Source organism: Mesoplodon densirostris, chromosome X, assembly GCF_025265405.1.
Source record: "Mesoplodon densirostris isolate mMesDen1 chromosome X, mMesDen1 primary haplotype, whole genome shotgun sequence".
Taxonomy (NCBI): domain Eukaryota; kingdom Metazoa; phylum Chordata; class Mammalia; order Artiodactyla; family Ziphiidae; genus Mesoplodon; species Mesoplodon densirostris.
In genome coordinates this window covers 36,528,129-36,549,434 of record NC_082681.1, presented here as the reverse complement: position 1 = coordinate 36,549,434, position 21,306 = coordinate 36,528,129, and the positions used below count along the sequence as shown (strand labels likewise).

The 21,306-nt window shown below is 38.4% G+C and overlaps 1 protein-coding gene, 1 non-coding gene and 1 pseudogene across 3 annotated transcripts in view; 1 reads left to right on the top strand and 2 right to left on the bottom strand.

Moving 5' to 3' along the window:
* The window catches only part of LRCH2 (leucine rich repeats and calponin homology domain containing 2), a 98,378-nt gene that overhangs the window by 6,302 nt on the left and 70,770 nt on the right, over positions 1–21,306 (bottom strand). For both annotated transcript variants that reach the window (XM_060086622.1, XM_060086623.1), the window contains 6 exons: positions 15,859–15,903; positions 12,752–12,802; positions 10,438–10,495; positions 9,562–9,674; positions 9,245–9,382; positions 9,014–9,091 (listed from right to left, as the gene is read on the bottom strand). In XM_060086622.1, coding sequence (XP_059942605.1) covers positions 9,014–9,091; positions 9,245–9,382; positions 9,562–9,674; positions 10,438–10,495; positions 12,752–12,802; positions 15,859–15,903 — 483 coding nt within the window. The remainder of the gene's footprint in view (positions 1–9,013; positions 9,092–9,244; positions 9,383–9,561; positions 9,675–10,437; positions 10,496–12,751; positions 12,803–15,858; positions 15,904–21,306) is intronic.
* Positions 12,292–12,422, bottom strand: LOC132482804 (small nucleolar RNA SNORA35). The gene has a single exon (XR_009530970.1). It is a non-coding gene; the product is annotated as a small nucleolar RNA SNORA35 (small nucleolar RNA).
* On the top strand, positions 18,719–18,952 carry LOC132481816 (ATP synthase subunit f, mitochondrial-like; annotated as a pseudogene).

Sequence of the window (21,306 nt, the reverse complement as noted above, 5' to 3'; positions counted from 1 at the left end):
GCAATAATATTATGTCTTAAAAACAACCTTAATTAAAATACTTTCTCGCTAAAAAATGCTAATCATCATCTGACAATGCAGGGTTGCCACAAACCTTCAATTCGTAAAAAATGCAGTATCTGTGAAGCACAATAAAGTGAAGTGCAATAAAACTGGGTATGTCTGTACTGCTTTATGCTACAACATGGATGAACCTTGAGAGTATTATGCTAAATGAAAGAAGCCAGACACAAAAGACCCCATAACATATGATGTGATTAATATGTGATGTCCAGAATAGGAAAATTCATAGAGATAGAACAGGAGAGGGACTGTTAACAGATAAGAGGTTTCTTTCTGGGATGATAAAAATATTCTACACTTAGGGAATGTGAATTGGTATAGCCACTATGGAGAACACTATGGAGGTTCCTTAAAAAACTACAAATAGAACTACCATACGACCCAGCAATCCCACTACTGGGCATATACCCTGAGAAAACCATAATTCAGAAAGAGTCATGTACCAAAATGTTCATTGCAGCTCTATTTACAATAGCCAGGACATGGAAACAACCTAAGTGTCCATCATCGGATGAATGGATAAAGAAGATGTGGCACATATATACAATGGAATATTACTCAGCCATAAAAAGAAACGAAATTGAGTTATTTGTAGTGAGGTGGAGGGACCTAGAATCTGTCATACAGATAGAAGTAAGTCAGAAAGAGAAAGACAAATACCATATGCTAACACATATATATGGAACCTAAGGAAAAAAAAATGTCATGAAGAACCTAGGGGTAAAACGGGAATAAAGACACAGACCTACTAGAGAATGGACTTGAGGATATGGGGAGGGGGAAGGGTAAGCTGTGACAAAGTGAGAGAGTGGCATGGACATATATATGCTACCAAACGTAAAATAGATAGCTACTGGGAAGCAGCCGCATAGCACAGGGAGATCAGCTCAGTGCTTTGTGACCACCTAGAGGGGTGGGATAGGGAGGGTGGGAGGGAGAGAGACACAAGAGGGAAGAGATATGGGAACATATGCATATGTATAACTGATTCGCTTTGTTATAAAGCAGAAACTAACATACCATTGTAAAGCAATTATACTCCAATAAAGATGTTAAAAAAAAAATGAGCTTGTGAAAAAACTAGAACTCAGGCCCACCAGACCTACTGAATCACAATCTGCACTTTTACAATCTCCCCAGTGTACCTGTGTACCCATGAATAGTTGAAAGGTACACTTCTACCTCGACATGTCTTTTCTGTCTGAGAAATACACACATTTGATCCAGTTTGATATAAATAAAACATTCAGAAATGCAAAAAAAAATATTCTACACTTAGACTGCTGCCCAACTCTGTGACTATACTAAAAACCATTGAATTATATACTTTAAATGGGTGAATTTTATGGTATGTTAATTATATCTCAATAATAATGTTTAAAAAAAAAACAGTGTGTGTACCTAATCCCAGGCCTAAAAAAAGATAACTTCAATCCGTACTTTTCAACATATATAAAAATTAACTGGACCTGCACGGAAGGGTAGAGGTAGCATATCCAGACAGGGGCCTCAGGAGTGTGGAGTTCTGGAGTTTTGTGCCGTGTGGATGACAGGCTCTTAGCGCCCCAGCCAGGCATCAGGGCTGTGCCTCTGAGGTGGGAGAGCCAAGTTTAGGACACTGGTCCACAAGAGACCTCCCAATTCCACGTAATATCAAACAGCGAAAATCTCCCAGAGATCTCCATCTCAACACCAAGACCCAGCGCCACTCAATGACCAGCAAGCTACAGTGCTAGACACCCTATGCCAAACAACTAGCAAGACAGGAAGACAACCCCATCCATTAGCAGAGAGGTTGCCTAAAATCATAATAAGGACACAGACACCCCAAAACACACCACCAGACGTGGACCTGCCCACCAGAAAGACAAGATCCAGCTTCATCCACCAGAACACAGGCACTAGTCCCCTCCACCAGGAAGCCTACACAACCCACTGAACCAACCTTAGCCACTGGGGACAGACACCAAAAACAACGGGAACTACAAACCTGCAGCCTGAAAAAAGGAGACCCCAAACACAGTAAGTTAAGCAAAATGAGAAGACAGAGAAACACACAGGAGATGAAGGAGCAAGGCAAAAACCCACTAGACCTAACAAATGAAGAGGAAATAGGCAGTCTACCTGAAAAAGAATTTAGAATGATGACAGTAAAGACGATCCAAAATCTTGGAAACAGAATGGAGAAAATACAAGAAACGGTTAACAAGGACCTAGAAGAACTAAAGAGCAAACAAACAGTGATGACCAACACAATAAACGAAATTAAAAATTCTCTAGAAGGGATCAAGACCAGAATAACTGAGGCAGAAGAACGGATAAGTGACGTGGAAGATAAAACAGTAGAAATAACTACTACAGAGCAGAATAAAGAAAAAAGAATGAAAAGAACAGAGGACAGTCTCAGAGACCTCTGGGACAACATTAAAGGCACCAACGTTCGAATTACAGGGGTCCCAGAAGAAGGAGAGAAAAAGAAAGGGACTGAGAAAATCTTTGAAGAGATTATAGTTGAAAACTTCCCTAATATGGGAAAGGAAAGAGTTAATCAAGTAGAGGAAGCACAGAGAGTCCCATACAGGATAAATCCAAGGAGAAACACAACAAGACACATATTAATCAAACTATCAAAAATTAAATACAAAGAAAAAATATTAAAAGCAGCAAGGGAAAAACAACAAATAACACACAAGGGAATCCCCATAAGGTTAACAGCTGATCTTTCAGCAGAAACTCTGCAAACCAGAAGGGAGTGGCAGGACATACTTAAAGTGATGAAGGAGAAACACCTACAACCAAGATTACTCTACACAGCAAGGATCTCATTCAGATTTGATGGAGAAATTAAAACCTTTACAGACAAGCAAAAGCTAAGAGAACTCAGCACCACCAAACCACCTTTACAACAAATGCTAGAGGAACTTCTCTAGGCAGGAAACACAAGAGAAGGAAAAGACCTACAATAACAAACCCAAAATAATTAAGAAAATGGGAATAGAAACATACATATCAATAATTACCTTAAATGTAAATGGATTAAATGCTCCTATCAAAAGACACAGACTGGCTGAATGGATACAAAAACAAGACCGTATATATGCTGTCTACAAGAGACCCACTTCAGACCTAGGGACACATACAGACTGAAAGTGAGGGGATGGAAAAAGATATTCCATGCAAATGGAAATCAAAGAAAGCTGGAGTAGTAATTTTCATATCAGACAAAATACACTTTAAAACAAAGACTATTACAAGACACAAAGAAGGACACTACATAATGATCAAGGGATCAATCCAAGAAGAAGATATAACAATTGTAAATATTTATGCACCCAACATAGGAGCACCTCAATACATAAGGCAAATACTAACAGCCATAAAAGGGGAAATCGACAGTAACACAATCATAGTGGGGGACTTTAACATCTCACTTTCACCAATGGACAGATCATCCAAAATGAAAATAGATAAGGAAACAGAAGCTTCATTTGGTACATTAAACAAGATGGACTTAATTGATATTTATAGGACATTCCATCCAAAAACAACAAAATACACATTCTTCTCAAGTGCTCATGGAACATTCTCCAGGACAGAGCATATCTTGGGTCACAAATCAAGCCTTGGTAAATTTAAGAAAATTGAAATTGTATCAAGTATCTTTTCCAACCACAATGCTATGAGACTAGACATCAATTACAGGAAAAGATCTGTAAAAAATACAAACACATGGAGGCTAAACAATACAATACTTAATAACGAAGTGATCACTAAAGAAATCAAAGAGGAAATAAAAAAATACCTAGAAACAAATGACAATGGAGACACGACGACCCAAAACCTATGGGACGCAGCAAAAGCAGTTCTAAGGGGGAAGTTTATAGCAATACAATCCCACCTTAAGAAACAGGAAACATCTCGAGTAAACAACCTGACCCTGCACCTAAAGCAATTAGAGAAAGAAGAACAAAAAACCCCCAAAGTCAGCAGAAGGAAAGAAATCATAAAGATCAGATCAGAAATAAATGAAAAAGAAATGAAGCAAACGATAGCAAAGATCAATAAAACTAAAAGCTGGTTCTTTGAGAAGATAAACAAAATTGATAAACCATTAGCCAGACTCATCAAGAAAAAAAGGGAGAAGACTCAAATCAATAGAATTAAAAATGAAAAAGGAGAGGTAACAACTGGCACTGCAGAAATACAAAAGATCATGAGAGATTACTACAAGCAACTCTATGCCAATAAAATGGACAACCTGGAAGAAATGGACAAATTCTGAGAAATGCACAACCTGCCAAGACTGAACCAGGAAAAAATAGAAAATATGAATGGACCAATCACAAGCACTGAAAGTGAAACTGTGATTAAAAATCTTCCAACAGGGCTTCCCTGGTGGCACAGTGGTTGAGGGTCCGCCTGCCAATGCAGGGGACGCGGGTTTGTGCCCCGGTCCGGGAAGATCCCACATGCCGCGGAGAGGTTGGGTCCGTGAGCCATGAACGCTGAGCCTGCGCGTCCGGAGCCTGTGCTCCACAACGGGGAAGGCCACAACAGTGAGAGGCCCGCGTATCACAAGAAAACCAAAAAAAAAAAAAAAAATCTTCCAACAAACAAAAGCCCAGGACCAGATGGCTTCACAGGTGAATTCTATCAAACATTTAGAGAAGAGCTAACACCTATCCTTCTCAAACTCTTCCAAATTATAGCAGAGGGAGGAGCACTCCCAAACTCATTCTACGAGGCCACCATCACCTTGATACGAAAACCAGGCAAGGATGTCACAAAGAAAGAAAACTACAGGCCAATATCACTGATGTACATAGATGCAAAAATCCTCAACAAAATACTAGCAAACAGAATCCAACAGCACATTAAAAGGATCATACACCATGATCAAGTGGGGTTTATTCCAGGAATGCAAGGATTCTTCAATATACGCAAATCAATCAATGTGATACACCATATTAACAAATTGAAGGAGAAAAACCATATGATCATCTCAATAGATGCAGAGAAAGCTTTCGACAAAATTCAACACCCATATATAATAAAAACCCTGCAGAAAGTAGGCATAGAGGGAACTTTCCTCAACATAATAAAGGCCATATATGACAAACCCACAGCCAACATCATCCTCAATGGTGAAAAACTGAAACCATTTCCACTAAGATCAGGAACAAGACAAGGCTGCCCACTCTTACCACTCTTATTCAACTTAGTTTTGGAAGTTTTAGCCACAGCAATCAGAGAAGAAAAGGAAATAAAAGGAATCCAAATCGGAAAAGAAGAAGTAAAGCTGTCACTGGTTGCAGATGACATGATACTATACATAGAGAATCCTAAAGATGCTACCAGAAAACTACTAGAGCTAATCAATGAATCTGGTAAAGTAGCAGGATACAAAATTAATGCACAGAAATCTCTGGCATTCCTATACACTAATGATGAAAAATCTGAAAGTGAAATCAAGAAAACACTCCCATTTACCATTGCAACAAAAAGAATAAATATCTAGGAATAAACCTACCTAAGGAGACAAAAGACCTGTATGCAGAAAATTATAAGACACTGATGAAAGAAATTAAAGATGATAGAAATAGATGGAGAGATACACCATGTTCCTGGATTGGAAGAATCAATATTGTGAAAATGACTCTACTACCCAAAGCAATCTACAGATTCAATGCAATCCCTATCAAACTACCACTCGCATTTTTCACAGAACTAGAACAAAAAATTTCAAAATTTGTTTGGAAAAACAAAAGACCCCGAATAGCCAAAGCAAACTTGAGAACGAAAAACGGAGCTGGAGGAATCAGGCTCCCTGACTTCAGACTATACTACAAAGCTACAGTAATCAAGACAGTGTGGTACTGGCACAAAAACAGAAAGACAGATCAATGGAACAGGACAGAAAGCCCAGAGATACACCCACGCACATATGGTCAACTTATCTTTGATAAAGGAGGCAGGAATGTACAGTGGAGAAAGGACACCTCTTCAATAAGTGGTGCTGGGAAAACTGGACAGGGACATGTAAAAGTATGAGATTAGATCATTCCCTAACACCATACACAAAAATAAGCTCAAAATGGATTAAAGACCTAAATGTAAGGCCAGAAACTATCAAACTCTGAGAGGAAAACATAGGCAGAACACTCTATGACATAAATCACAGCAAGATCCTTTTGGACCCGCATCCTAGAGAAATGGAAATAAAAACAAAGATAAACAAATGGGACCTAATGAAACTTCAAAGCTTTTGCACAGCAAAGGAAACCATAAACAAGACCAAAAGACAACCCTCACAATGGGAGAAAGTATTTGCAAATGAAGCAACTGACAAAGGATTAATCTCCAAAATTTATAAGCAGCTCATGCAGCTCAATAGCAAAAAAACAAACAACCCAATCCAAAAATGGGCAGAAGACTTCAATAGGCATTTCTCCAAAGAAGATATACAGACTGCCAACAAACACATGAAAGAATGCTGTACATCATTAATCATTAGAGAAATGCAAATCAAAACTACAATGAGATATCATCTCACACCAGTCAGAATGGCCATCATCAAAAAATCTAGAAACAATAAATGCTGGAGAGGGTGTGGAGAAAAGGGAACACTCTTGCACTGCTGGTGGGAATGTGAATTGGTACAGCCACCATGGAGAACAGTATGGAGGTTCCTTAAAAAACTACAAATAGGGGCCTCCCTGGTGGCGCAGTGGTTGAGAGTCCGCCTGCCGATGCAGGGGACACGGGTTCGTGCCCCGGTCTGGGAGGATCCCATATGCCGCGGAGCGGCTGGGCCCGTGAGCCATGGCCGCTGAGCCTGCGCATCCGGAGCCTGCGTGTCCGGAGCCTGTGCTCCGCAACGGGAGAGGCCACAACAGTGAGAGGCCCGCATACCGAAAAAAAAAAAAAAAAAAAAAAAACTACAAATAGAACTACCATATGACCCAGCAATCCCACTACTAGGCATATACCCTGAGAAAACCATAATTCAAAAAGAGACATGTACCAAAATGTTCATTGCAGCTCTATTCACAATAGCCCGGAGATGGAAACAACCTAAGTGTCCATCATCGGATGAATGGATAAAGAAGATGTGGCACATATATACAATGGAATATTACTCAGCCATAAAAAGAAACGAAACTGAGCTATTTGTAATGAGATGGATAGACCTAGAGTCTGTCATACAGAGTGAAGTAACTCAGAAAGAGAAAGACAAATACCGTATGCTAACACATATATATGGAATTTAAGAAAAAAAATGTCATGAAGAACCTAGGGGTAAAACAGGAATAAAGACACAGACCTACTTGAGAATGGACTTGAGGATATGGGGAGGGGGAAGGGTAAGCTGTGACAAAGTGAGAGAGTGGCATGGACATATATACAGTACCAAACGTAAGGTAGATAGATAGTGGGAAGCAGCCGCACAGCACAGGGAGATCAGCTCGGTGCTTGGTGACCGCCTGGAGGGGTGGGATAGGGAGGGTGGGAGGGAGGGAGACACAAGAGGGAAGGGATGTGGGAACAGATGTATATGTATGACTGATTCACTTTGTTATAAAGCAGAAACTAATAAAAAAAAGATCAGATCAGAAATAAATGAAAAAGAAATGAAGGAAACGATAGCAAAGATCAATAAAGCTAAAAGCTGGTTCTTTGAGAAGACGAACAAAATTGATAAACCATTAAGCAGACTCATCAAGAAAAAAAGGGAGAAGACTCAAATCAATAGAAGTAGAAATGAAAAAGGAGAAGTAAAAACTGACACTGCAGAAATACAAAGGATCATGAGAGATTACTACAAGCAACTCTATGCCAATTAAATGGACAACCTGGAAGAAATGGACAAATTCTTAGAAATGCACAACCTGCAAAGACTGAACCAGGAAGAAATAGAAAATATGAATAGACCAATCACAAGCACTGAAATTGAAACTGTGATTAAAAATCTTCCAACAAACAAAAGCCCAGGACCAGATGGCTTCACAGGCGAATTCTATCAAACATTTAGAGAAGAGCTAACACCTATCCTTCTCAAACTCTTCCAAAATATAGCAGAGGGAGGAACACTCAGAAACTCATTCTATGAGGCCACCATCAACCTGATACCAAAACCAGACAAAGATGTCACAAAGGAAGAAAACTACAGGCCAGTATCACTGATGAACATAGATGCAAAAATCCTCAACAAAACACTAGCAAACAGAATCCAACAGCACATTAAAAGGATCATACACCATGATCAAGTGGGGTTTATTCCAGGAATGCAAGGATTCTTCAATATACGCAAATCAATCAATGTGATACACCATATTAATAAATTGAAGGATAAAAAGCATACGATTGGGCTTCCCTGGTGGCGCAGTGGTTGAGAGTCCGCCTGCCGATGCAGGGGATACGGGTTCGTGCCCCGGTCTGGGAAGATCCCACATGCCGCGGAGAGGCTGGGCCCGTGAGCCATGGCCACTGGGCCTGTGCGTCCGGAGCCTGTGCTCCGCAATGGGGGAGGCCACAAGAGTGAGAGGCCCGCGTACAGCAAAAAAAAAAAAAAAAAAGCATACGATCATCTCAATAGATGCAGAGAAAGCTTTCGACAAAATTCAACACCCCTTTATGATAAAAACCCTGCAGAAAGTAGACATAGGGGGAACTTTCCTCAACATAATAAAGGCCATATATGACAAACTCACAGCCAACATCGCCCTCAGTGGTGAAAAACTGAAACCATTTCTACAGTTACTTTAAAAGCAGCTTAAGATCATTCGTTAGATAGCTGTTACAGTTGAAGCTGGGACTCAGTAGAAGGTACCAAGGGAAGGTATTCATTTTCATGTTCAGAAAGCATTACTCATTCCTACTGTGAAGAAGAATCCAGTTTGCATGCAATAAATTAATATTTAAATGATCATGTTTTTAGAAAAATAATTACCTGTGAGACACCCAACTTTTTACAAGCATCAAGAAAATTTTCTACATTTCTTCGACATTTTGCCATGCTAAGTTTAGGCTGTAAAGTAAGAAAAAAAGGTATATTTTCAGGTATATTTATACAAAATTAATAAAAACTGAAAATTAAATTTATTGAAGTACATTATTTAAAGATTGTTTCAAGAAGCTCTACCTTCCTTTAGAGAACTAAGAAATTACAGACAACACTTACCACTGCTGGTGATGGCACATGAATACTAGCTACAGAGCGTGGCCTTATGTGATTGGCTAAATGGCAAAGAACAACCCCATCCATCAGTGCAGCTCCAATGTCATCAGGCAAAATTACTTTTAACCTGGATTCAAGATTCTACAAAAGAAACGGGTATAAACCACAGATATTCTATCTAAACATATGTTATATATTTATACAACTAATCATTACGTACTCTAAAATTTTAAAGAGTACTGAAAATAAAATATACCTTGTTAATTTTCCACGTTAAACCCATTTCTATAAAGCAGACCTGAAAGGTCAATATGACTTACATTGCGAAGTTGTCGTATTTGCTCTCGTTCTTCCCGTAGATGTTCCATCTTTCTTCTCATTGTAAAACCTGGATCTGCTGCCCCATATTCCTGACGAGATGAGCGGCTAAAAGCTATAAAACAGAAATTTCCTAGCTTATTACAAAGCTAACAGGAAGGATCAACCATCGGTGGGGAAAGAGACATGATAAAAAGAACCAGAACATAATGACATAAAACACTATTATTATTAATAAATTCTAAATATTTTTTACAGAATATAACTGAAATCTGCTTATCTGCATAACTGAAAGCAACAGGGAAGACAAGTGTAACAATTTCTACCACCTAGACATGTTCTTACTTAAACATATATTATTAGAAACTTATGATCCAGGTTAAGAATTATTACTGAACACACATCAGCCTTTATTATCTTTAAAGAAAAAGGAAATTATTCTTGAAGGTCAATACAGTTATTCATGAATAAAAACTATAATTCAATACCTTGCCAAGTAACATGGATCCATTTTCTTTTGGGCTTGCCAAATGCGAAAAGATCCCTTTTTAAAACCACAATATAATGGAGTGCTATAATTTCAAACAGTGTTTGGTCTGCTGGCAGAGTGGTCATTCTAATAGCAGTCACAGTAGAGTAGAAATAAGACTGCAGTATATCTAAGGCAAAAAGCTGAGGTTTCAGGAGCTTGAAAGTAAAGAGGAAGAAAGAAATGGGGAATGGGAATTGGAAAGACAAATAAGGTTAAGAGAAAATTACTTTTAGGAGAGGGGAAAGAATCTATGTGTACTTAAAACTATGGAATCAATCCCATTTAAGCTGAGAAACTCTAGTTTCATATATAGCCAATAAATTTTATTTGCAGAATATATATTTACCTGATCTAGGCTTCAAGCCAAAGGGACCATGTGAAAAAGCATCAGTTCTATCATACTCCTAAAAACAAAAAACAAATAAAACCTCTTTTCTTTCAAAATAATCAAGGTAGTTATTCATATCCATTCCAATTTTGAGAAGTATTTTTTTCCAGGATTAGTGTAGTAGAGAAAGGTAAACTGCATTTCAATTCAAATTGATATATTTCACTTTTAAAAGGTCTATAAATATTTGCTAATTGACTTCTCCCTCATAGTATAAGGAAAATGAAAAAGAAAATTATTGAAGCATATAAAATAGATAGTTTTTGAATGAAGAACCAGACTAAAGTCTCCCCCAAAATGAAAAAAAAGCTTCAATGAAAAGATAAGTGAAATTAGTAAAACTTACTCAGTACCTACTATGGACTTGACCCTTAGTGGATAATCTGAGGCAAATATACACATTCATACTAATAGGGGCTGCAGAGTGATAGATAATAAAGTATTATTTCTTCTATCTGAATGCACATTGTTTCAAAGTGCTTTCACACAGTAGTGTGCTTTGGAAAGAACTGTGGTATATTTTAAAAATCTGAACTTAGAGTCAGAAAGTTTAGGCTAAGCCTTGAGCAAAACATTTAATTTCTCTGTAACTGTTCCTTCATCTTTAAAATGGGATGTTGTAAAGATTAAGTAAGATAACTAAAAGAAAGCACTTTGTAAATTATAAGATGGAAAGATAATGTAATTTTAGCACCATCTTATTTAATATGTACAACAACTGAAGTAGCTAGAGTTTGGGCTTCAGTCACTTCTCTACCATTTATTGACTGGAGTCTTTAGGAAAAGTTATCAGTCTCTGCAGCTGTAAAATGATGAGGATACTACCCAGCTCATGGGACTGCTCTTAGGTTTAAATGTATAGGCAAGCAAGCACTTTGTTAATAGTAAAGCACTATACTAATTGTTTTTATCATTTTCCTTTCACAGATGAAACTAAAACAATCAGAATTCTGTTGACTCTCTTAATTTTCTGATTAACATATGATAAGCAGTTCAAGTTGAAAGTCAGTTGAGCTACTAAAATACATGCTCACCACCCTATCCCTCGACAAGCCTCAGTTTGTCTTGATTACTTCGGTTAAAGTGTTATGAATTTCCAGACAAAATTTTCACTTATCCAAATGTAAGGAAAAATGTATTATAAAAGCAATATAATTTATTTGAGAAAAACTGGCACTGATACTCTCCCCATGAGCATAGATCATAAAATCATAAAGTACCTAGTTAAATAAGGCAGAACTTACATTTGTTATAACTGAAAGTAAAAAAAATGATTTAGAAAAGCATGTGACAAAGGCTAACTTTAGGATATCCTAATTTAAATTATTTTCTAAAAGCATGCAAACCATTTTCCTGCCATATAAATAATTTAGAAACATGTTTATAAAATTAATGTCCATGTCCATTTAAAAGTTTTATAATGCAACTCACCCAAAACAATAGACAAAGAATCCTGGCTTTTTAAAAAAATTAACACCACCTATATAAAATGAAATACTGGCTAATTAAGCAAAGTTATATGGTGAATTTGGATCATCCAAACGTTTAGACAAAGTTCTGAATTCACCAAATGAACGCATAATCATCTATTTACTAATGCCAATACACTTTTAGAATACTAAAGTAATCTGAAGTAGAAGAGATACTGTTTAGAATTTTTAAAATTTATCTCTTATTGTGAAGCAATAGGTTTAACTAAATTAGAAGAGTTAATCATTCAAACCACCAGAGTATTTGGTTGAGATCTCAGAAACTCTAACTTTCATCTACCCCTTCTCCCCATGCTCCTCCTTAGGTCTAAGACGCTAGGAAAGGTGTACCCTCCTGTCGATAGGAACAACCCACTACAGGGATGTTTCTCGTGGAAAAAGGAAGTTTTTCTTGCATTGCTTTCAGACCTAATTGGTTATGAGAAAAACCAAAGGCCATTTTGCACAATGCTGAAGTACTTTTTTCAAATTTAAAATCTGAAAGCTGTTCTTATCATTGATTTCAAAATATGGATGAATTATAAAACAAAAAATTTATAAAGTGAATTATTTTCTGTGATCTATAGGCATTTTTCAATGACTAATTTAAGTGATATTGATTATGAATATTTGTTCAAAAATATGTTGTTCTTAGAATTTTTTATAGGCTAGGTTTGTATAAATTAACCTACCATGGAGTTTTAAATATGGGTGAATAAATTACATTTAAAAAAAAGAAAGATGAGGTTAGAGAGAAGAGACAAAGAAACCTATGTAAACACATTTAAAAACAGAACTTGTACCTCAGATGATACTGGAGATTGTGGTGACATATTAGCATTATCACTGTCTTGCTAAAATATAAAAACAAGAAGATGAAAGATGAAATTAAAACATGAATGATGATTTAGACATATAAAAGGAAAACTGAAAATTTTTTGATTAACTACTAAAGGAAGAATCTGGAAAATGCAATCTACCACCTTGCCAAAGTGTGGTCTGTGGACCAGTAGCATCAGCATCCTCTGGGAGCTTGTTAGAAATGCAGAATCCCAGGCCCCACCCAAGACCTACTGAATCAGAATCTGTATTTCAGTAACATCCCCAGGTGATTCATAAGCCCTTTAAAGTTTTAGAAGTAGTATCTACTTACATCAAATATTTTCTTATAAATGTATTTCCTTTAAATATCACAAATGAAAAACCTTTCTATATTTCTTAGAAAATAGCCATGTGTTAAGATTAATTCCTGATGGGAAATGGCAACAATATGTTACAATCTGAGACAGGTACATGGAAGCATGCAAAAATTCCATCACGCCAAATAATAACATTTGCCTGGAAAATTATGTGTATCTAACACAGGCTTAGAAATAATGACAAAGAATTAATTGAATTGCATAAAATACTACTAAATGGTCCATGTTTTTTCAATGACTACTACTAAACAAATACAAAATTCTTAACATTTAATCTTGAATATGCATAACACAGAGGACATGTATTCATCATCAACAAATGATTACTATCTACTATATGTCAGACACTGGTGCTAGACACTGGGAACACTGAAATTTAGTAAAATATCATCCACTCAAGGATCTCTCAGTCTAGGGGGAAAATAGATTCATTTACATGGGTAGTACAACCTTCTCAGTATAAAGATAGAGCTATGCATGATATATTATGAGGCACAGATAGGGGCACTTGGGGAAACAGTTGGGGTGGTGGATAAAATCAAGTTTCCTGAGAAACTAAAAAACTGAGTAGATGTTTAACAATATTCCAAGATGAGAGGACAACAAGGACAAAGGCACAGAAGCAATAACAGCCAGGACATGGAAGCAACCTAAATGTCCATTGACAGATGAATGGATAAAGAAGATGTGGCACATATATACAATGGAATATTACTCAGCCATAAAAAGAAATGAAATTGAGTTATTTGTAGTGAGGTGGATGGACCTAGAGTCTGTCATACAGAGTGAAGTAAGTCAGAAAGAGAAAAACAAATGCCATATGCTAACACATATATATGGAATAAAAAAAATGTTTCTGAAGAACCTAGAGGCAGGACAGGAATAAAGACGCAGACATAGAGAACGGACTTGAGGACATAGGGAGGGGGAAGGGGAGGCTGGGATGAAGTGAGAAAGTAGCATTGACATATATATACTACCAAATGTAAAATGCATGGCTAGTGAGAAGCTGCTGTATAGCACAGGGAGACCAGCTCGGTGCTTTCTGATGACCTAGAGGGGTGGGATAGGGAGGGTGGGTGGGAGGCTCAAGAGGGAGGGGATATACGGATAGATGTATACATATAGCTGATTCACTTTGTTGTACAGCAGAAATTAACACAACACTGTAAAGCAATTATACTCCAATAAAGATGTTTAAAAAAAAAAGCAATAGGGCTTCCCTGGTGGCGCAGTGGTTGAGAGTACGCCTGCCGATGCAGGGGATACGGGTTCGTGCCCTGGTCCAGGAAGATCCCACATGCCGCGGAGCGGCTGGGCCCGTGAGCCATGGCCGCTGAGCCTGCACGTCCAGAGCCAGCGCTCTGCAACAGGAGAGGCCACAACAGTGAGAGGCCCGCGTACCGAAGAAAAAAAAAAAAAAAAAAAAAAAAAAGCAATAAATGTAAGGATGAGTGCAGAAAACCTTGTAATTCCACATTTTTGGACAGTATGGTGAAAGGAAGGCAAATCGTGAGTTGAGGCTGATGTGGTAAGCAGGAGCTTAATGAAGAAGGACCTTGAATTTACCTTCTAAGTGATGAGGAGACAGTGAAGGTTTCTAAGCAAGGGAATGGCCTGATCATATTTGTGTTCTTTGAAACAATCATTTGCAGCAGAGAGGTGAATGGACTGGAGAAAGGGAGAAGATCAAGGATGCTATTGCAGCAATACAGGCAAGAAATGAGGAGGGCCTGTGTCAGAGCAGAAATAGCAGAAATGCAGGTGGGGAATGTATTCAAAATATTTCTGTATCGGGCTTCCCTGGTGGTGCTGTGGTTGAGACTCCACCTGCCGATGCAGGGGACACGGGTTCGTGCCCCGGTCCAGGAAGATCCCACATGCCGCGGAGCGGCTGGGCCCGTGAGCCATGGCCGCTGAGCCTGCGCGTCCGGAGCCTGTGCTCTGCAACGGGACAGGCCACAACAGTAACAGGCCCGCGTACCGAAAAAAAAAAAAAAATTTCTGTATCAAAAAAAAAAAGGTTTTGGTAACTGATTAGATATTGAAGCAGGCAGGATCAAAGTGGATATAATATATAAAGGGACAGGGAAAATATCCAAGCTGAACTTCTAGCTCAGGTACAACAACTTTTTTTTGGTGATTCCACTTCCTAAAATTAAAGGAGTTTTCAGAAGCCCTGTCAAGTATCCAACATCAAATGAATTACTAATCCTTCCAAACAAAAATACACAAAGCTTAAGTATTCATGGTGATGAGAGTGTATCATTTCAAAAATGCCAGACTGCTGTACAGCTTAAAATGATGAGGTAGAAAAATTTATAGTAATGCACAAACTGTAGAAATCTAATTTTAAGTGTTGAAATAGTATACAGAGCTGTGAAAAGAGATTAATAAATTCCAAAGGAAAAATCTCAATTGATCACCAGGTTGATTTAAGAAGATAAAGTATAGGAAAATGTAAAAATTTTAAATTAATTAGTTTCAAGATGAATGTTAATAAAATTCTAAAGCTGAACTACAAAGGACAGATGGAAATTACATGATTAAATTAATAACTGTCTAACGATGCTCAGTTTTTATTATTGGAGAAAACTTGCACATTAAATCAATAACAAGCTGAAAGATGAATTACATTTTACTCTGATTGAGCCAACTACATGTGAAAGTAAATATTTTAAACAATTGCTAATATTACCCTCTTTTCTCACCTCATCGTTTTCATTGCCACTTGAACTCTTCCTTGATGATTTATACTGAAAAATATTTAAATCACATTATTTTATTTTTCCTTGAACAAATAAATTCTCTAACTAGTAAATTATATATGAGGTTTATTCACATTTTGGTACTTTTATTAAATTATCTAAATTATATATAAAATGTAAATTATATGTAAAGATAAATAAACTGTTTAGTTACATAACCAGTTTAAACAGTTCTACTACTTACTAATAGCTAACACAAAACAGTACTTTCTATGTGCAAGGCATTGTTCTAAGTACATACATCAAGTAACATTTCCTTCCTAAACCAATCCATTTCCCATTCATTCAGGTTTGCTATCTGAGTGCTGTCTTAAACCCTCCTTTTTCTTAATCCACTATTTACAAAACATCAAGAAGTCAGTTCTTTCTATAATCTCTCTCAGACTTACTTCTTCTGAATTCTCTCAAATATTATTCTATTCTAGGCCCCACTATCTCACGCCTAGCCTGTAATCTCACCATTCAAAAATGTCATCCATTTTTAAGAAACCTACTGATTTTAGGTTAAAAAAATACTACATTAAATGTATATATTGACTATACAATAACAGTAACAGTGATAATAACACTTATACTAGTGCTTACTACGCCAGGCACTGATTGAAGTATGTTACATATATGAACCCATTTAATATTCTTAACAATCCTGAGGTAAATAGTATTGGGTTGGACAAAAGGTTCATTCAGTTTTTTCCGTAAGATGGCTCTAGCAGCACTTAGTTGTCTTTAACTTCATTCAAAACAATTTTGTTAGATGTATGTGACAGCTGTTATATCAGCTTGCATTTTACAAAAGACTTATCAAAATTGGTAAATTTTTGTATAGCCATTTTAATATTAAAGATGGAACAGGGCTTCCCTGGTGGCGCAGTGGTTGAGAGCCCGCCTGCCGATGCAGAGGACACGGGTTCGTGCCCCGGTCCGGGAAGATCCCACATGCCGCAGAGCGGCTGGGCCCGTGAGCCACGGCCGCTGAGCCTGTGCGTCCGGAGCCTGTGCTCCGAAACGGGAGAGGCCACAAGAGTGAGAGGCCCGCGCACCGCAAAAAAAAAAAAAAAAGATGGAACAAAAGAGCAACATTTTCAGCATATTATGCTTTATTATTTCAAGAAAGGTAAAAACGCAACCAAAATGCAAAAAAAGGTTTGTGCAGTGTATGGACAAGGTGCTGTGACTGATCGAATGTGTCAAAAGTGGTTTGCGAAGTTTTGTGCTGGAGATTTCTCGCTGGACGATGCTCCACGGTCGGGCAGACCAATCGGAGTTGATAGCGATCAAATTGAGACATTAATTAAGAACACTCAACATTATACCACGCAGGAGATAGCTGACATACTCAAAATATCCAAATCAAGTGTTGAAAATCATTTGCACCAACTTGGTTATGTTAATCGCTTTGATGTTTGGGTTCCACGTAAGTGAAAAAAACCTTCTTGACCGTATTTCTGCATGCGATTCTCTACTTAAACGTAACAAAAACGTTTCGTTTTTAAAACAAATTGTGACAGGAGATAAAAAGTGGATACTGTACAATAACGTGGAATGGAAGAGATCATGGGGCAAGCAAAATGAAACACCACCAACCATGCCAAAGGCTGGTCTTCAACCAAAGAAGGTGATGTTGTGTATATGGTGGGATTGGAAGGGAGTCCTCTATTATGAGCTCCTTCCGGAAAACCAAACGATTAATTCCAACAACTACTGCTCCCAATTAGACCAACTGAAAGCAGCACTTGACGAAAAGCATCCAGAATTAGTCAACAGAAAACACATAATCTTCCATCAGGATAACACAAGACCACATGTTTCTTTGATGACCAGGTGAAAACTGTTACAGCTTGGCTGGGAAGTTCTGATTCATCCACCATATTCAGACATTGCACCTTTGGGTTTCCATTTATTTATGTCTTTACAAAATTCTCTTAACGGAAAAAATTTCAATTCCCTGGAAAACTGTAAAAGGCACCTGGAACAGTTCTTTGCTCAAAAAGATAAAAAGTTTTGGGAAGATGGAATTATGAAGTTGCCTGAAAAATGGCAAAAAGTAGTGGAACAAAAGAGTGAATATGTTGTTCAATAAAGTTCTTGGTGAAAATGAAAAATGTGTCTTTTATTTTTAATTAAAAACCGAAGGCACTTTTTGGCCAACCCATATTATCTCCATTTTATACTAAGGCACAGAGGTAATATGCTTAATATCACAAATGCTAGAATGTAAAACAGTGCTTGTTTTTAGGAGCAGGAATCAAGGAAATACAGTTATGACAACCACTAAAGTTCTTCTGATTCCTCCTTGCCAGTAATTATCCTGCAAATCAGTGGCAGATTGACCTTTTCAAAATACTATGTGCAACTCATGACTCTTCTGTTGAAAAAACCTACCTTTCAGATTATGTCCAAATTTCTCTGCCTGGCATTCAAGGTTCTAGTTAATGGCCCCCTTTACTTATGCAGCATTATCTTCCGTAACTCTTGGAAAAATAGATAACCTACCTGATAGCTCAACCACAAACTGGAGGATGAGCAGCATTAGGGATGACAAATACAAGACCTAAATTCCTCCACTGTCTCTCCTATGACTTATGACAACTATCACTAATCTACCAAGGTGCTCTTTCCAGCTGATTCCAGACATAGTCTCAATATACTTTCAATCCAATGTTCCAGATAGCCACTGAATAGAGTTGGCATGTGTGAATAAACCTATTTGCCATCCGTAGGCATGATGTCACTGACGACACTTGTTCTTGTTCTACTTCAACAAAAGAGTGACATTTAGACAGTTGGACACCAGGACCCCAAGATGGCATCAGGCATACTAGTGAAGGCCAAGAAACTCATGGATGTCAAAACAGGAGAGCTGCCCAAGCTTGATACTGATGCAGGATTTCACCCCTAAAGGCACTGCTGGAGAGCTTCAAAGAGGTTGCTACGAGTATTACAAGTATGTCACTGGAGTTTCCATGCTTATGTGCTTTTCAACTACTGCCTTTCTTACAAGGAACTCAAACATGAGCAGTTATGCAAGTACCACTGAAAAGGAGGACGCAGTCTGCATTCTTGACCATGACCTTCTTTGCCCAGCAGCCCTGATCTTTGCCGAATCCTTTCATATCCTAATTGAGAATTAACATCTGAAAAAAGATGACTAGTAGGGACTTCCCTGCTGGTGCAGTGGTTAAGAATTCGCCTGCCAGTGCAGAGGACACGGGTTCGAGCCCTGGTCCGGGAAGATCCCACATGCCACGGAGCAACTAAGCCCGTGTGCCACAACTACTGAGCCTGCACTCTAGAGCCCGCAAGCCACAACTACTGAGCCCGTGTGCCACAACTACTGAAGCCCAGGCACCAATAGCCCATGTTCCGCAATGAGAAGCCACCTCAGTGAGTAGCCCCCACTTGCCGCAACTAGAGAAAGCCCGTGCACAGCAACGAAGACCCAACACAGCCAAAAATAAATAAATAAAATAAATAAATTTATTTAAAAAATAGATGACTGGTAGAAAAACAAAAAACAAAAGAATGACATTTTAGTGAATAATAAGCTAATATTTATTAGTGTATACTCTGTGGCAAGTGCTGTTCTAAGCACTTTATATTATTAAATAATTCAGTAGTTATAATAATCCTATGAAGGAAGATACTATTAGAGTCATCTGAGATAAAAAAACCCAATAAGCTCAGCAAGATTAGATAATTTGCCAAAGTCACTCAGTTAGTAGATATCTAAGTAAGGACTGGAACCAAAGTGGTTTGATTTCTGAGGTCAAAGCTCTTAACCACTATGCTATACTCTCATCCCTAAATCCTAAATGATTAGTAGGGATTTTTCAGGAATAAAAGAATGGGTAGCTAGTAACGAGTGAATTGTGGCAGGTAATAAAACTTAGAGAAGTAGGTAAGGATGGCCGTGACGTTTTTTAAAAGTCCGAATTTTATGTAATTGATAATGGGGAGCCAATAAAGAATTTTAAGCCAGGGATTTCTCTAAGGACTGTGAAACTAGAGAAAGGGGGACCATTAAGAAGTTATTACAATTGCCCAGACAAGAAAGAATGAGGGTTCCAACGAAAGCAAGGGCAGTAGATATGGAGAAGAGGTAATGAATTGGAGAAAGATGCATAATTAGCATCCTGGTGACCAATAAGGTAAGAAGAAAGAAAGAGAGCAAGATCAAGGAGGACTGAGGTATAGAGCTTAGAGAACTAGGTGGGTAATACCACTGCTAACTAAAATAAAGAACAGAGAGGAGGAGCAAGTTCCATGGTGGTGGGGCAGGAGGGGGAGACATATTGATTTGAAATACATGGCATCCAGACAATTAAAAACACAGGTACAGAGAACAGGAAAAAAAAGTTATGAGATGTAACTTTAGACCCAGGAGAATATGAGACATCTGGACTCATAAAAGCTTCAGAGAGAGTAACAAAAGATGAGACCCCTAAAAACAAGCAGAAGAAAAATCAGAAGAAAAGTTAGCCAGGAGCATCAAAAAGAAAAAAGAAGGGCTTCCCTGGTGGCGCAGTGGTTGAGAGTCCACCTGCCGATGCAGGGGACACGGGTTCGTGCCCCGGTCTGGGAGGATCCCACGTGCCTCGGAGTGGCTGGGCCCGTGAGCCATGGCCGCTGAGCCTGCGCGTCCGGAGCCTGTGCTCCGCAACGGGAGAGGCCACAACAGCGAGAGGCCCGCGTACCGCAAAAAAAAAAAAAAAAAAAAAAGAAAAAAGAAGACTCAGGGAAGGAAAATCAGGCAGAAACCAAGCAAGGAGTTTTGAGAAGAAAGATGTGGTCATCACTGTCAAATGCTACACTAGATTTTGCCATTAGTAGGTACATGTTAGGCTCTAGTGAGGGGCTATTTCAATGGAGAAATGGAGGTAAAAGACAGACTGCAGTGGGTTAAGGAGTGATCGGAAACTGCAGATCTAGAAATGGCAAGTTTGGCCCTAGAAGAAAACAAAGAGATGAGGCAACAGCTGAAAGGGGAATCAGGGATAATGGTAGAGGTCTGAGCACATTTATAAGATGGAAGGTAAAGAGAAAGGACATAGAAGAGTGAACGGATAATTGATAAAGGAAAGAAACAGAGGATGATACAGTCGAGAACTTAGATAATGAGACTTGTATTATTGTTACTCAACAGCTGTTCTAATTTAAAATATCCATTATATGGCTTCCCTGGTGGCGCAGTGGTTGGGAGTCCGCCTGCCGATGCAGGGGACATGGGTTTGTGCCCCGGTCTGGGAGGATCCCACATGCCGTGGAGCGGCTAGGCCCCTGAGCCATGGCCGCTGAGCCTGCACATCCAGAGCCTGTGCTCCGCAGTGGGAGAGGCCACAACAGTGAGAGGCCCGCGTACCGCAAAAAAAATAAAAAATAAAAAAATAAAAT